General features: G+C 41.6%; 1 protein-coding gene across 1 annotated transcript; it reads right to left on the reverse strand.

Annotated features, from left to right (window-relative positions):
* Positions 1-1,984: 1,984 nt before the first annotated feature.
* Positions 1,985-16,782, reverse strand: LOC311223616 (allantoinase, mitochondrial; the record flags this gene model as incomplete). The annotated part of the gene is made up of 11 exons (XM_084308391.1): positions 1,985-2,143; positions 2,297-2,329; positions 4,928-5,100; positions 6,539-6,677; positions 11,514-11,700; positions 12,424-12,517; positions 12,635-12,680; positions 13,301-13,447; positions 15,500-15,614; positions 16,224-16,375; positions 16,636-16,782. The coding sequence occupies 11 exons, from the start codon at positions 16,780-16,782 to the stop codon at positions 1,985-1,987; spliced, it is 1,392 nt and encodes a 463-aa protein (XP_084164517.1).
* Between the last annotated feature and the right edge of the window lie 1,149 nt (positions 16,783-17,931).

Raw genomic sequence — 17,931 nt, forward strand, 5'->3', positions numbered from 1 at the left:
GTATATACTCTCTTTTCTGGACTCTTTTTGTATCACAAACAATACTGTATTTGCAAATCTGGTATGTCATAAATGTATAGATGTAGCAGTACTGTCTATCTGTATGTCGTGTATGTCATATGTTATGATGAATTGAAAATGGGGGACCCTGATGTAAACAAGACGAAAGTCTTTCTCTGGTCTGCATACAGCATACCCTTAACAATTGTGTGTATTGCGCCGTACTGTATTGTACCCATTCTGCAATCTGTTAATACAATTTTCATCCAATCAATCACTTGTGCGGTTCCTACATTGTATAGGAAATTAAATTAAGAAAATAGACATTTAAACAACTGTGTCTTTATTGTATTATTACTGTATTGTATTGTATGGGCGGGAAAGGAGGAAATAAATCATCATCAACTGAAAATAAACAAACATGTCAAACAAAAAAAGGTTACAACTGACACTTATTATTAATATACAAATATTTTAAAAGAACCATTTCAACCCCCATTTACTTTACCAAACCAATCAATAATATGTAGAAATTATAAAGAAAGAATAATGATTAGAAATAATTCTACAGAATACAAATGTTAATATGAACATGATGTGGTGTAGGAGCAACATAATGCTATTCCTTCAACACCTCGTTCACCACTGAACAAACAGGTTACTGGTGCATATCAGACACATAATGCTATTCCTTCAACACCTCATTCACCACAACTACAGTATTATTATATGGTCCAAAATGGTCTCCCTTCCTTCTTCATTTGCCTGTTGATCCTCCTCGCTAACGTAGAGATACGTCAGACGTACTTCGAGATACTTCCGTACTTTCCGCCAATCAGCGCATTGTCCTGTCAGCGGGAGAAATGTTGTGGGAGCAGGCGGAAGTTGCCCAATCTGGAACAATCTCCGGGGCTGCAGCTGGAGGCTACTCCTAAGTCTTCTATTATTGAGGGACAGTATTCCAGAGTATCCTGTGTGTCATGTTGAATTTTATTTGAGAGACCCTCTCCTCAACCCTGAGCCATTTGAGGCTGTTAAAATGTGTCTGTGTAAGGTGAGTCCTGGGATGGAGTTTTAAAATCATTCAAATTGCTTGTTTCAGTTCTTCTTCACATTTTGATATATCCTTCTTTAGTATTCTGTAGGAAACCTGTTTATTATCTTGTTCATACATTCATCTTTCTTTTGGTACATTTTCAGGAAATCAATGTAAGATTATGATCTGCTATATGCCAGTCATGAAGTTAAATGATTTTGTGATCCTTTCTTGTTTATTGCTCAAATAAATTAAACCAATCTGGATTTTGAACAGAGAGTGATTCTAGTTGGGTCATTTGTCATTTGGGTTAAGATCCTTTTGACAGGTGAATTCTTTTAGTGTTTTCCCAGCCTGTCAGGAGGCTTCAGATACATACACTCTCTCTCTCTCTCTCTCTCTCTCTCTCTCTCTCTCTCTCTCTCTCTCTCTCTCTCTCTCTCTCTCTCTCTCTCTCTCTCTCTCTCTCTCTCTCTCTCTCTCTCCGGATGGCAGAATTCAGTACTGTATCTACAAACCCTTCTGTTTTATCATCTTCTATTTATTCATTTGCTTAGATTTTTCAGGTCTGGTCAATTTTAGCATGGTGTTATTCACAGTCAAAGATTAAAAAAATATTTGGTTCATTACAACACTGGGAATACAATCCCTGAGATCCATAGATGTCCCTAGAATCAGATACCAAGAACATGCAAATGAACCATATTAAAAAAAAAATCTGTAAATGTGTATTCTAGGTTCTTATGGAATGAATGAGATTTAAAAAAAAATATATATTATTTATTTATTTTCATAACGCGATAATTTGCTGTGTAATTAATTAATCTAATTAACACAATAAACTGACAGCCCTACTGGGAATATAAAAAATGCAATAAAAAAGTAGTGTACAACAGACATTTTGTCAATAAACGCCTCTTTTGAAACAATTTATTAGACTACATCTTGCTAGTATGTCTTATAGTTGGCTTGAGGTGTCCCACGAAAGATAGTGAGATGTTTTCCCAGGGGCCGAGGTGAGAAGGAGCCTTGTCTGTACACCAGCCTTCCCCTGACAATGGTGGCACACACCTCTCCTTTCAGTGTAAGGCCAAGGTAGGGAGTAAGCTAGAGAGAGAGAGAGAGAGAGAGAGAGAGAGAGAGAGAGAGAATATTGAGTAACACTCCCTAAATCAATGCAGTCAATAATTCCATGGTCAAAAATCCATACTGGAACCTGTCATAATATTTGTTTATGATAGTCACAAGGGCAATGCTTACCTTGTTCTTATGCTGTATGTTTTCTTCTTTGACCTGAGAGATGTAACAAGTAAATCTTATAGCTTGTGATGCGATGTGTCAGCAGTTCTGTCTGACATCAAATCATACTCTGCTAAGGTGGGGACATGAATCATCAAAATTGTATTTTGCACACCATAAGCAATGAAATACGATAGCCAGTAGACAAACATAGAAAGAATAAGAAAAAACGAACACACTGAAGATTAATTACAATCACAACGCAATATAATATTACTATGTGTTTTGTGGTTTTATTTTTCTGTGCTTTTTCTTGTTAAGCCTTAAGGTCCCCCTATAGGGGGGACCCTGCTTTTCTTTATCATAAATCGATCAATAGAGACCGTATTAGATCCCCAATTATCATATCATGGGGTATCATTGGAAGGCCACACTCATTGGCTACAAACCTGTGCAAAGATTTTCGAGATCGCCAAATGATTGACGGAGGTAGAGCCCCGGGAGTCGGGGGTGGTAATGTGTACTTTTGCGTACTTTGGGGCACGCCTCACATATCGGCATGTAACGCGAGAACCGCTGAACGGATTTTGTCACCTGAAAGGGCAATCGACAGGCAACAAATAGGGCTTTAATTCTATCTATCTATTTTTTTTGTAGCCAAGAGTAAAGACCATAACCCTATCAAAAACAGTTGTTGTGAAGGGCCAGATTAAAGCTGAGAATCTACATTTATTGTTTTATATACATTGTATATTATTTATATATACACGGTATATCCCTTTAAACCTGCGTTCGAACCATAGTAATATTCGCTTTCCTTATGGATAATGCCCCCTGACGGTGGCGCCAGGCAGTCTCCCCCAAAGTCAGGTTCAAAGACAAGCCCGGGCATGTCGTAACATGCCCGGAGACAGCGTATTGATTCCAGACAAGAACTGAGGTTTGGGACTAGATAATCACTTAAGTATATATACGGCGCAGGTGCGCACAGCAGTAGTTCATCAAGTTCGTCTAAAGTCTGTCTGTGTTCGGTAACAGTGAAGTGAGCAACCGTGCGTCTAACAGAGCGTTGAGAACCATGTGCGAATGGAATAGTAAAGTGTCAGAGTTTAATGCAGTAATGTCAAGTTCGACCTAGTTTAATGTGAAGTAAATAGTCGTTCATTTATTGTATATCGTGCCAACCACAGTTTGTTCGTGTGTAGCATTACCCAGCGGTTCGTTCGTGTTAGCTAGTGGACCTTAGCCAGTGCGTGTGGACTAAATACCTTAGTACCAGCACACGAGGAGGCCTAGTCGGAGAACCCGTTGGACATGTGCACAGGAGAACCAGCGGCGGCGATTGCAGAACCATTACTGGTTGGATTATATTGATTTGGAACGTGTTACCCGGAGAAGAGCCTCGTTGATTTCCACTATCGTTTGGGATTTAACCTCGTGAGGATTACACTCGGGCTGGCCTCATGGACAGAGGCTGGCTAGCTATCATCGTTTGCTATCGAGCATTGGATTACAGTTATTGCTTTTGCTGCTGATCATTGGATTTACAAGGACTGGCTTCTGTACGTGGAGTCCCTTTATTCTTCATTGAATCAGACTGAGTATCCGAACATTCCTCTATCCTCTAGACCTTACAACTCTGAGAGGAACCCAGTGTCTCCAGGCGGTACCAGCGTTGCCTTCTATAATTGCTATTATACGCCAGGTGGCGTCAACCTAGTACCCATCGTAGGAATCCTGCTATTCCCAGTGACTTATGCTACTGACTGACTTTATGCATATTCTTCGCCATACAAGCGCGACCCTAATTCTCATTCTGTAACCTAATGTTGCATAATAATAAAATACCCTCAAATACTATTTCTTTGTCAATGCCGTGTTATTATGAGTGTCCACCATATCTATTCGATGTACTGTCTGGCCAGTAATTAAAGTACATACCTAGCAGTGGTTTAATCTATCACAATCTTTAATACAGTCAGGGTTTTGTAACCCCTCAGTTACAACAGTAGTCAAAGTGTATATTTTCATTTTACCGATGTTTTATACGATTTATCGGAAATACAAAATTATCGCAAAAACCGCAAGGAAATGACTAAATCCAGATCCAACCCTGCCATTGGAAAGAGGAGCATTTTCCCTATCCATAGATGTATGATTTGGCCATAATAAGGTCAAGTTCAAGGTCAAATATGAATTTATAATTAAAATCGATTATCATTAATTACTGTATCTACAAATCCTTCTGTTTAATCATCTTCCCGCGGTTCATTTCCTTAGATTTCTTTTTACACATGATCTCAATAAGGTGGTGAATGAGCTCAGTGAGCATTTTCTCCTACCCGTATCAATCTTTTATCAAAGATGCAAAAATCATAAATCATAATTTATATTCTCCTTTTCTTCATTACAATTTACTCAAGCCTAGTAACAGACACAATATTTCTGACACTGGAAATACATACCCCCAGGTCCCTAGATGTTCCTAGATACCAAGAACATGCAAATTGACCTTGCAGAAGTGGAGCAATCTTCCATTTACTTAGGCATGTACCTTTAGGCGAAATATGGTTTACAGCTTATCAGGTTAAGTCCAGAATAAAGTCTGTGTTTGCAGGAAAATTTACTGTTTGTTGTTGTTGTTGTACTCACCGTAAATTCTTTCTCTGGGTCCCATATGACCAAGTCAGCATCGTAACCAGGGACCAGGCTGCCTTTCTGGTCGTCAAGACGACAGAGCTGGGCGGTTTTATGGCACAGAAGCCTCACCACGTCAGGCAGCGTGAAGCCTCTTTTACTGGCAGAGGTCCAGAAGAGGGGCAGACCTAAACAATAAAAAAAGAATGAATAAATAAATGAACAAATAAATAAATAAACAAACAAGATGGATGACAGTAATAACTTGTGGTCAGCAGAGCGGCTGCAGAAACGGACACATCAGATGGAACTCTTATTCTAGTCTCGTATTTGACGTTTGTCAAGAGCCATAGAAATAGAATAATTCATGAATTATATTCATTCATTATATCTACGTAAAAAACATATTCTTGTAATCCTTGAAATATTTTGAGACGTCATGATGATGCAGATTTTGACGTTATTATTCCTGTACGCTGTGTCCAAGTATGTCAGATCTCAGTTGGTCTGGTTTGTCCTGGTCTGTGGAGACAAACTTTGACCTTTGACCCAACTTTCATTGTGTCTGAATAGTAAATGATTATACTGTCCTTTGAATCAGCACTAGACACACTGTCAGTGGACTTTGATCAGTGCAGGCAAAGAGTTGTATTGAGTGCAGGTGGTTATAAAAAACGTAACGAATTACTCAGGGGCTGGTATGGCAAGGTATGGCACTCTCCATACCTTGGCAAATAAAAATAAAAAAATTATTTATATTTTTTATAATTTTTTTTTATGTTGATTTAGAATTCAAATGTCAACATTATGAACGAAGCTTCGAACTATTCGGTACAGCGCTAGCATGTTTTGATATTGTCAATTATCTCACTTTTACTAGGTGACTTTTACTATAGGTGACTAACTCAAATATGCCACACAAAAAAAGGAAAATGGACATACAGTCGTTTTTTAATCAAAGGGCAGCAGAGACAAGTGATACAGGGACACAGGTAAGGTCTTACAATGGCTTAGTGATTATAAAATTGGCTCAATTGCAAGAAAAATAATAGACAGTTATGATATTACATTCTGCATAATTTGTATGCAAAATATTGTGGTTCCCTGCTTTAGTCTGTTGACACATTTCTATACTAAAAATGCTTGTGTAGTCCTGTGTCATACCTAAATGTCATATAAGTGAATTGTATAGAAACAACTCACCAAAAGTGACTATTGCGCAACTGATTTGACAAAAAAATCCACCAAGGGGGGGAACCCCCCTTCACCCCCCCACACTCCCTAATTGCCATACTTTGGCTTTTACTGAAACGACGCCACTGGAATTACTGGGAGGGGCGTATTATTAGAGGAAATGGCTGCTTTAGAAATCAGACTAGGCTTAAAATCTTAAAGGGGCACTTCACAAAAAAAAAGCAATGCTGATTTATATTGTAATTGTAAATAATCTCACACACATCCAAAAACTCTAGAACAGTTTTGCACACATTAATTTAGTTCAACAGTTATTGAGAGTAAATGAGTTTGTGGCCACCAGTGATGTCACGTGTTAACCACTGTGTCACCATACCACCCTATATCATAGTATCAGCCCAATACCATGCATAATTGTCATTGGTTAGTTACCAAACTGTAGGGAAGAGATCCCACCCCAGGCCTGAGTGAAGTCTCCGCTGTCCAATTTCTTCAGTTCAGGAGTGCATGGAGAGTGATCAGATACGACCATGTCAATCTGGCCCGTTTTCAGCGCTGACCATAACTTCTCCTGGTAGGGCACATGAATCCTTGGTTACTGTACAACTTACGTCAGGGGGCATACATGATAAATAATGATTAAGTACCTAGGAAGTAGGAAGTAATGAGGGACTAATGTATATGTTAAAGCAGAATAGAAACTCATTTTATTTTATTGATGGGTTAACTTTTAGATTTCGAGGTAAGCAGGCAGAAGGTGGATTTGAGTGTAAAGTGGATAGTTCTTTACCTAACAAGTCATTGGGAAGCGAAGTATAAACTGCGATTTCCCTGCACTGAGACATGAGGTCTGAGACTTGACTAACTGATGGTTAATCCTCAGTTTGTTAAAGGCCCCATGAAATAATAACTGACTACAAAGTCAGCGCCCCCTCAATGGGGAGTGCAGACGCCTTTCTCGCGGACCAGCTCAACTCCTTTTACGCACGGTTTGTGGCAAACAGTAGCGACGCTAGCTCACTGGCTAACGACGTCACTGACGCACCGGCTGTCGTGGAGGGGGGGGGGGCATCTGTGGGGGGGGTACTAGTCTCACCTAGACTGCCAGAAGGCGGGCTATGTGAGACTGTTGTTCATTGACTATAGCTCAGCGTTCAACACCATAGTCCCCACCAGACTGGTGGACAAGCTGATCGAGCTGGGTCTGACTCTGAGCTCCGCTCTGAGCGCCTGGATACTGGACTTTCTGAGTGAAAGGCCCCAGGCGGTTTGGGTGTGGGGTCAGACCTCCAACACCATCACCCTGAGTATCGAGTCCCCCCAGGGCTGTGTCCTGAGCCCCCTGCTGTATTCACTATACACACATGATTGTGTGGCCAAGTTCAGCTCCAACTCCATAGTGAAGTTTGCGGACGACACAGTGGTGGTGGGGCTGATCTCTGACAACGACGAGAAGGCCTACCGGGAGGAGGTTGAGGTACTGGAACGCTGGTGCCAGGACAACAGCCTGCTCCTGAACATTGGTAAAACCAAGGAGCTGATTGTGGATTTTAGGAGAACACAGCAGGAGACACACACACCACTGAGGATAAACAGGGCTACCGTGGACAGGGTGAGCAGCTTCAAGTACCTGGGGGTCCACATCTCAGAGGACCTGACATGGACAACACACATAGACTCAGTCGTAAAGAAGGCGAAGCAGCGCCTCTACCACCTGAGACAGTTAAGGAAGTTCAGAGTATCGGGGGAAGATACTCCAGTCCTTCTACTCCGGAGCTGTAGAGAGCATCTTGACTGGAAACATCACTGCCTGGTATGGAAACAGCACGGCACAGGACAAGAAGGCCCTACAGAGAGTGGTGCGCTCAGCTGAGCGTACTACGGGTATTGCACTACCACCCCTGCAGGTCTTATATAACAAGAGGTGCAAATCCAGAGCCTGCAGAATAATGAAAGACCCTCACCACCCCAACAACAGCCTGCTCAAGCTGCTGCGGTCAGGCAAACGCCTGCGAACACCAGCAACTAGGACAGAGAGACTTCGGCTCAGCTTCTTCCCCCAGGCCATCAGAGTCTTGAACACAGAACTCTCCACACCCAAGCACACATGAGCACACACACAACACACACACTGTATACCAGACTGGTATGATTCTGACCGGCCCGCGAAAGATTACATGATAATAATTTTTTTTTTTTTATATTTTTTTTTTTACTTTTTTCTTTTCATGTCAACGTTCACACGCACAATATACGCTTACCTAGGATTTGACTTGATTCAACAACAAAGCAGTCAAAACGGTCGAAAGTGTGGTTATTTGAAGTTTGGATTTCTTTTTTCACAACTGAGGTAGGTAGATTACATTTTTAGAGACTAAAATACAGAAAAAAGGTATCGATTCACAGGTACCGGTACCGTATCGGTTCAAATGTGAACGGTACCCATCCCTACTGAACACACAACTGCAGGGCAAGGGCATTTTTGCTCATGAAATGCATAGCCATGTGAAAGCCTTCATGACGAAGTTGCAATTAATTTCAAGGCAACTAGGCAGCAACAATCTCAAACACATGAAAACCCTGAAAGAAGTCAAACCATCAGCTGATCACCGGCACAGGTACTCATCCATGTTGGGAGCACTGCATGATGAATTTTCAAGGCGTTTTCAAGATTTTAAAAAGGTTGAGGATAAAATGCAGCTGGTTTCCTCTCCCTTTACCTGCAGTGTTGATAGTGCACCCACTGATGTTCAGCTTGAACTCATTGACCTGCAGTCTGATTCACTACTGAAAGAGCACTTTAAGTCAGCATCACTGCTAGAGTTCTACTCTGCTCTCAAGGAGGAGAACTTTCCAAACATGAGGAGACATGCTCAGAAGATGTTGGTTCTCTTTGGATCCACCTATATGTGAACAGACATTCTCAGTCATGACGTTTACCAAGTCCAGGTACAGATCCTCTCTCACTGATGAACATCTGGCAGCTGTGCTTCGCATCTCCACCTCAGACATGCAACCTGACTTTGATGGACTTGTTAAAGCTCAACAGAGACTGGATTTATCACACTGAATGAAAAAAAAGAGCTGAAGAACACTAAAATGTGGAAATATAACAAGTGAAATGGGACACTTGATATTTTTTTTCTTTTTTTTTGCACAGTTCTGAAAATATTAAATGTTTAATATAGGCATGTAAAGTAAAAAAGGCTACTGGGACACTTTTCTTTACACAGTTCAGTGACATGTCTTGTTTATTTTGGCTATAAGATGATGTGATGTCTTTAGAAAGCTAAGAAAATCCTTGTTTCAATAGTATATGAAACTCAAAATAATAACTTTATTTGTATAGCACTTTTTCATACATGCCCTTTGTTATTAATGTTTCACATTTTGTTTATCATTTTGGAAATAAATTCTATTTGAATAAATTATATTTTTGAAAGCTAACCTCACCTTTTAATTGCCAAATAATAACATACACTCTTACCAGGGGTCAAAACAATGCCATTTATTGCTTTTTATATAGAAATAAAATGTATATTATGCATAATTGAGTTTGGAATTTTGGCCCGGCCCTCCAACATATTTTCAGTTGCTCATTCGGCCCCCCGGGAAAAATAATTGCCCACCCCTGCTGTATATGCTCACACACTAGCAGTCACTTTAGCATGAACACACACACACACACACATGCTGCACACGCTCACACTCAACGGTCACTTTACACAATGAAAGGTCACTTTAAAAACAAGAACGGGAGTGGTTCTTGTATAGTAAACAGATGGATATAGCAAGCTAGCATAAGGACACATAGTATAACTGTAGATTGTATAGTATACTGTATAGCATTGTATAGTAGTGTACATAAGACCCAGTGCCTCATCCGTAGCTAACAGTATATTGCACTATCGCAGGACCTTAGCATGTCTTACCATGCTTTTTGTAAACTTTATGTACATATACCTGTTATGTCTTATTCTTATTACTTGTATTATTGCACAAATGTCTTATTCTCATCCTATTCTTATTATTGTATTATTGCACAATCGTTGCGGGCAAGACCCCCCGCATTTCACGCTTGTATGCCGTGACAAATAAAACTCTTGACTGATTTGACTGAAATCAAAATAGATGTTTATGTTCTTTTATTTAGTGCAGGTCTTGCACTGATTGTCACTGATAAGCAATGATCTGTCCCAACAATGACAAAAAAGTAGTTTTGTAGGTATTCTTTTTTTTTTTTTTTATCCACTTTTTCTCCCATTTTTCTATATTTTCTCCCATCCCAATTTCGTATCATCCAATTCAACCCTCCCCTGTCATGAACGCTGTTTCTTGCCTCCCACAAGCCGGCTGCAATGTGGACTAAGTCATACATAGCACAAGTCCCCTCCGGTACTTGAGGTAACAGCAGTCGCATCTTTTCACCTGCGCAGCTCGATCTCTCAGTGGCGAGGAGTAACGCGTGGGAGGCTCACGCTGCCCCCGACACTTCCTGATTCTACTGCGCAGGCGCACCAACCGACCTGTAGGAGACGCGGTCCACAACGCCCAATCCCCACCCTTCAGTTTCCCTCCCCGTAATACGGCCAATGTGTATTACTGCGGACGACCAGCTAAACTGAAAACAATGTGGAGAGCTGGATTCGAACACGCGAATGCCAGCGTCTCCACATTGGTGGCGAGTGCCTTGCCCACTACACCACCTAGCCGCCCACAGTTTTGTAGGTATTCTTAATGGTATTTTAGAGCTTGTCATTTCCTGGGGGGGAAATGTTGAGTCATCCTGCACACCGGGCGTATACTCATTTAGCATGCAATGAAATGCTTTCTAGAATGACATTTCCAGCACATTGTAACTAAGCTAGCACTCTGCCTCTTTACCTAAATTGAACTAAATAGCTTGCTAATGGGTCGACCGTAATGCATTCAGCACTATTGGCTACTGTAAATTGCAATCAATATCCACGAGAAGTCTCTCCCTAGCTTCCTGTTTTTACAGGAAACACATAAATATGTGGAATCAAATAGCATTCTGTTAGCCGTTTCATGGGGACTTTAACATACAGTATCATTAGGTTCCTAGGTACTTAATCATTATGATCGCACCAGCTTGTTACCATTCCTCCTGCATGTTATATACTTATCACATGTTATCAATTAACCATTTCACTGTCACACAACTAAGGGTTAACCCTTTCACCACCACACTACAGAAGGTTAACCCTTTCACTACCACACTACAGATGGTTAACCGTCTGTGGTGTGGTAGTGAAAGAATTTACCTCCTGTAGTGTGGTAGTGAAAGGGTTAAGTGGTTTCTGATTCCCATTCCGAAGGTGGTTTATGTCCAGCAGCAGCAGCGTACTGGTTGCTGAGTCTTTTCCTGAACCCCCTTTTAGTTTACCTGGTTTGCGTGTCCTCTGATGGGGGGGCAGCACTTGAACTGGGTGGCACCCGCGGGGATGCTCTCTGCAGAGAGGCTCAGGTAATGATGCGTGGTCTCCACGGTCAGCGGAGCTCCAGCCTTTCGCGCTGACTGGATCAAATCCAGCGGCTCGGCGGATGACAAGTGAACTATGTGGCATCTCACCCTGGTACATGGTACACAAGAAGAGGCTCTCTGACTTGTTTCATAGAAAATAAACTTCTCCCCACAAGCCATTCTTGCACGTTCCTCTGCTAACTTTTGCTTCCTTTTATTGCAATGTTATTTAATGTTTCATCTTAATTTCTATCGCTCAAGTCTTGACTTTTACATTTCTGTTCTGTGACGCACTAACGTTGTTTGTTATTATCATCAGTTAGTCAACTGAAAGGTGAAGGAAAGAAATCGATCTATGACATGACATCATAATACTACTGGTTGACGTGCTGACGTGCTCACTGGTTGTCACAATACTACTGGTTGACGTGCTGACGTGCTCACTGGTTGTCATAATACTACTGGTTGACGTGCTGATGTGCTCACTGGTTGTCACAATACTACTGGTTGACGTGCTGATGTGCTCACTGGTTGTCATAATACTACTGGTTGACGTGCTGATGTGCTCACTGGTTGTCATAATACTACTGGTTGACGTGCTGACGTGCTCACTGGTTGTCATAATACTACTGGTTGACGTGCTGATGTGCTCACTGGTTGTCATAATACTACTGGTTGACGTGCTGACATGCTCACTGGTTGTCATAATACTACTGGTTGACGTGCTGATGTGCTCACTGTTGTCCTAATACTACTGGTTGACGTGCTGACGTGCTCACTGGTTGTCCTAATACTACTGGTTGACGTGCTCACTGGTTGTCATAATACTCACTGATATTGCAGACAGAGCTCTGTGACGATTCGTATGGCCTCTGTCTCCATGACATCCGGTCTGGACTTCAGGAAGGTGGAGTACTCACAGGGGTCTAACTTTGCAAGAGGGGGAGACAGAGGGACGTCACAAAACAGCAATATGAATGAAAAATACACAAATGACAAGAATACATGAAGTATGGCTTGACTCAGTGTCAATGGACACTTACCCTCTTCTTCCTCTGCTGTCTGGGGGACATCCGTCTCTGCATGAAACTTTAGAAAGGAGACAAAAGACACCAATACATTTACATCTACAGTATTATATGTAGTTTATTTACCTTTATTGAACCAGATTAGTCCTATTTAGATCAGGGGTCTATTTTGCAAGGTATGCCTGGCCAGGACAGCTGCATAAAAAGCTAATAATAATAAAATAATAATACAAAAATAAACAAACAACATAGAGAAGGGAGACAGGAAATAGGTCACAATCCTTAAAATAATTAAGATACCTAAGAGCAAAGACTGTTTTACCAATAGGCTCATCCACCACTGAAATTAGATTAATTAAATGTAATGTAAATTAAATATGTGTATATATATCATACACCAAATAGTAATTTGACGTAAGTTCAACTAGGAAGATTATTTGCACCGCCCAGCGGTTCATTCATTCTTTACATTCTTTATCCCTATCATCCTATCAGAGTTGGCCTCCAATTTCCCCTCATCTCAGCAAACCAATCGCAATCAGTCTGCAATCTCTCGCATTTGGTAAAATAACCAAATTTAAAAATAAATGTTGTGTCATTCTTTCATCTTCCCACTCCTAGTCTTCCAACTATACTCTCATTGACTTGGTCTTGTGAATGAGCGTATTGAGTGTTTCTTACCAGGAGAACACTCCCTGTGTCCTGCAGCTGTTTCATGGCAGCGTGGAGGTCACAGTTGCTGACGTGGGGGAACTCATCAACGCCACTATGGATCAGGAAACACTTGAACCCGGCGACCCCACCCTGGATCATAGGCCGGAGGTGGAGCTGTGTGGAGAGACGAGTCATCATTTAACTCACAATCTCAAGAAGGAGAGAGTTCCCGCTCGTTGGCCAAGCAGCACAGTCAACAATTGCTATTATAATAATAATAATAATAATAATAATAATAATAATAATAATAATAATAATAATAATAATAAATTGTTTTGTATAGCACCTTTCTTACAAGAATTGCAGCCCAAAGTGCTGCACAGCAGTGAAGACATAAAATAGACATAGGCATTGAAAGATCATAAAATTGAACAAAATAAAAGCAATACATAAAGTGCAGACATACAGATACAATTAGCATAAAGTAGACAGAATAAGAGCAATGCAAAAGTTGTAGACAAAAGTCTACAAAAGTAGTGCAATCAAATAGCTCTCATTTACATAGATTAGCATAAATAGACAGAGTAAAATAGTGCAGTGCAATAGAATAGCAGTACAACAATCAGTCTACTCCTTGCAGCAGGGTGTATTAAAAGGCTACGGTATGTTTTTAGCTTACTTTTGAAAATATTTAGTGATCTTATGAATTGACTGTTCACTGTTGACCCTTTCATTAAAACTATCTTGCAGGTGTTATGGTTGAACTACACCCCCCGAGGTCCCACGCCCACGAGGTCCACCCGTATAGGGATTTATCATTGGGGAAATGGATTATCGGCTATTGTAACAATTCTGCCTCATGAACATTGGAAAGCTTTCCATTTTTGTACAAAATTAGTTCCCATCTATCACTAACATTATTGTTGTTTTTTTTATCTACTTTTTCTCCCATTTTCTATTTTTCTCCCATCCCAATTTCGTATTGTCCAATTCTACCCTCCCCTGTCTCGAACGCTGTTAGGCCATGCCTCCCACAGGCCGGCTGCAATGTGGACGAAGCCTTGCATCACGTGTCCCCTCCGGTACACGAGGAGGCAGCCATCGCATCTTTTCACCTGCACAGCGCGATCTCTTAGCGGCGAGGGTCTGCGTGGGAGGGACACGCCGCCCCCGTTGCTTCCTGATTCTGTTGCGCAGGCGCACCAACTGACCTGTAGGAGTCGCTGTCCACAACGTCCGATCCCCACCCCACCAGCTTCCCACCCCTAACACTGCCAATTGTGTTAGTATGAACGACCAGCCAAGCTGGTAGCAATGCCGAGAGCTGGGCTCGAACCCAGCATCTCCTGCATTGGTGGCGAGCGCCTTGCCCACTGTACCACTTAGCCGCCCCACTAACATTATTGTTTAAGCATTTTGTTTGAAATAAAATTCTGCTATTTTCTTTTACGATTAATTGCGAATATTTTCACGTTGAGCTATAGATTGTGGATGAATACGCATAGAAAGGTACACTTCATGCTTTATTTGTTTTAAACAAGACGATTTAGAAATGGGCAATGGGGAAATACGTTGCAATTTTGCGAGGTGGACCGGCCGGGAACAGCAATGACGTAACCACTACACCTCCCTATTCGGAGTAAAAAGTAGGATAATTACTTTCAAATGCGGTCAAGTACAAGAAGATTTGAAGTCCCCTAAAATGTAAATACTCAAATTAAGTATACATATTTAGAATCTGTACTTAACCCTTTCACTACCACACTACCCTTTCACTGCGTCAATACAGACGGTTAACCCTTTCACTGCCACACGACAAAGGGTTAACCCTTTCACAACCACACTACAGAAGGTTAACCCTTTCACTACCACACTGCAGACTGTCTGTAGTGTGGTAGTGAAAGGTTAACCTTATGTAGTGTGGTAGTGAAAGGGTTAAAGGGCTGCTTTGCCGATTTCCATCCGTCATCCTGTCATTCTGCTGTGAGGAGGACATGTTCTGTGTCTGAGGCCGGAGCTTTCGAGACACAGAACACGTTGGTAGGTGTTCTGTTTCCTGTTTTAAGTTTCACATCACATGTCCTCCTCACAACAGAGCGATAGGATCCGGGTTAAGAGACAGCAGTCAAATTGACCTATCTCAAAACTCTGCCCTCTTTTTCACCTTGGAAACGACAGTTGTGATTGGAGGATCGAGAAAAGAGGGCGGAGTTTGTTCCACTTTACCTGGTTGCCAGGGATGACTCCTCCCCAGAAGGCTGTGTCCACAAAACACTTCCCCGTCGCCGCCACCATCTTCTCCATTAGGTTATAAAGAGTGGTGGTTGGAGGGAGGCTGTTGCTATGGGAACGAGAATAAGCGTATGATTTGGTGTTTGCGTTAATACATTTTTTGTAATAGTTGTTTACCAGCGGGACCAACACCAACACCAAATAACCATATCTGGGTCGTATCTAATCCTAACCCTAAGTGCACAATCTTAATTAAAACAATCAACAACATGTTTTCACTTGTTTATCACGAAGTGACTGTTTACCAACTTTACCATAACAATGGAAAGGGTTTATTCTTTACAAGGACATATACAAGGACAATTACATTATTGCAAGCAACTGTTTGTATTGTGTTGTTATATTGTTGTATGTATCCCATGTGTACTCATTTCCAAAGGGTCTAAACAATGAGCTTGTCAACTTATCTGAGCGGAATCTCATATTTATAGACAATGCCAGGAGGGTGGAGGTTGATCAAAGGGATTTGAATCAAGAGAGGAGAGACAGTAGTAAACTGTATGTACAGCCAAAATAGTTGATAGTTTCTAACTAAACCATGTCAATTTGCCAATTGCCTCTTTGGTTAAACCACTTGTTTAATTAAATGTAATGGATCTACTGACCCAAACACTGATGGTATACATTCGTGGAGTGAAGGAGACTGACTGTATCTTACAGGGGCATGTCCACAATGGTGGTCACGCCTCCGGCTGCAGCGGCCCGCGTGGCGGTCCAGAAGCCCTCCCACGTGGTGCGTCCGGGTTCATTCACGTGGACGTGACTGTCGACGATGCCTGGCATCACCACACTGTCCCCCACGTCCATCACCTGCACTCAAGTCATTAGACACACCACCGTTAATATCTTGTAAAAATCGTTCTTATGTACTGATTTGTGGTAGATGATTTGTGATCATTGGAAAATTGTGCGGCAAATATTTCGGCTACAATCCAATATTTGACTGCAAATAGAAATGAATGAGTAGGAGTGATAGAGCAGTATATTTCCTCTACAACAGGGGGAGTATGGTGTAACACGAGACCATAACAAGACAGCCTGCCTATACCCACCGACCTAAAAATACCCACCTCACAGGTAGCATCCCCAGCAAGATGTTGATCTGGAAGGATGCTGTGGATCTTTCCCTCCTTGATGATGATGAGGGCAGGACGGACCTCATTGCCAATCAGCACCCTCTTACTCCTCACGGCGCCGACTTTCGACCCAAGCTCCATAACTGTGTTTATGTTGTGAGTACAATTAGATGACTGACTAATAATGCTTTGGGATTTCAGATCTGAGCACGGTGCTCTGTGGGGTTGTTGAGGCACACCCCCTTCTGAGTCTCTTGCGTAACGTTATGGTTCGAAAGGATGGGTTCATTGACCTTCCCTCTCTGTATGACAGGTTGAAATCCAAAGCCAACCGTGCACAGCAGTATTGCTTGAGGTCAACAAAGAAACCAAAAGCTTAACGTTCAACTAGAGCCACATGCATTTAACATCACATGCAATTCCAATATTATGTTCCAAATGTGATTTCCCATGATTTCACATCGTTTTCACGGTATCACATCACAAGTAGTGGCGACTGGGGGTAAAGGGGTAACACCTGCAATTGCACCAAACCAAAAACAACTAGGAAGAAGAAAACTCACTCTGATTGACGGTCCCTCTCTGCCCACCAAGGGACAGACTTGATGTCTTATCTGCAGATTGTCTTTGACAATTATCTGTTTTTAGGGTGTTACACCCACTGCAGGTCACTAGCATAAGGAATGACAATCAATGAGGTAAAAGGGTAAATTATTTTATTACAGAAGTTCAACATGACAATTTATATCCGCCCACCTTAATTGAACCTCCTCTCAGACAGTTGATGTCCCAGCTGTCACAAACAGGGCTAAGTTCCACTAATGCACACATTGTAATCAATAAGTATTGCACGCTAGGTGAGTTAACACACGCCAAAGTTGACACACGTGATTAATTTCACTGCAAACGTTTAATCGGCACATTACACCTTATAAGCCCTGCCCTGGCCGCCCGGTTAAGGTTCATCTGAATAAAGATAGTGAGGGGGAAGCAAGCAGGTTGGCAAACAAACCAAAAGAAAAGAAAACTAGTTCACCCTAAGGGATTTATTGATTGATTGAACATTTTATTAACAGATTGCAGAATGGGTACAATACAGTACGGCTCAATACACACAATTGTTAAGGGCATGCAGACCAGAGAAAGACTTTCGTCTTGTTTACATCAGGGTCCCCCATTTTCAATTCATAATGACAATGGGGCAATACCCATATCCTCATGCCTGCCACCAGCTCACCTGCCAGGGTGGACTAGACAGAAAAATAAACCAAAAATCGAACAGCAACCAAT

This window comes from Notolepis coatsorum, assembly GCF_963971535.1.
Source record: "Notolepis coatsorum genome assembly, chromosome: 2".
Lineage (NCBI taxonomy): Eukaryota > Metazoa > Chordata > Actinopteri > Aulopiformes > Paralepididae > Notolepis > Notolepis coatsorum.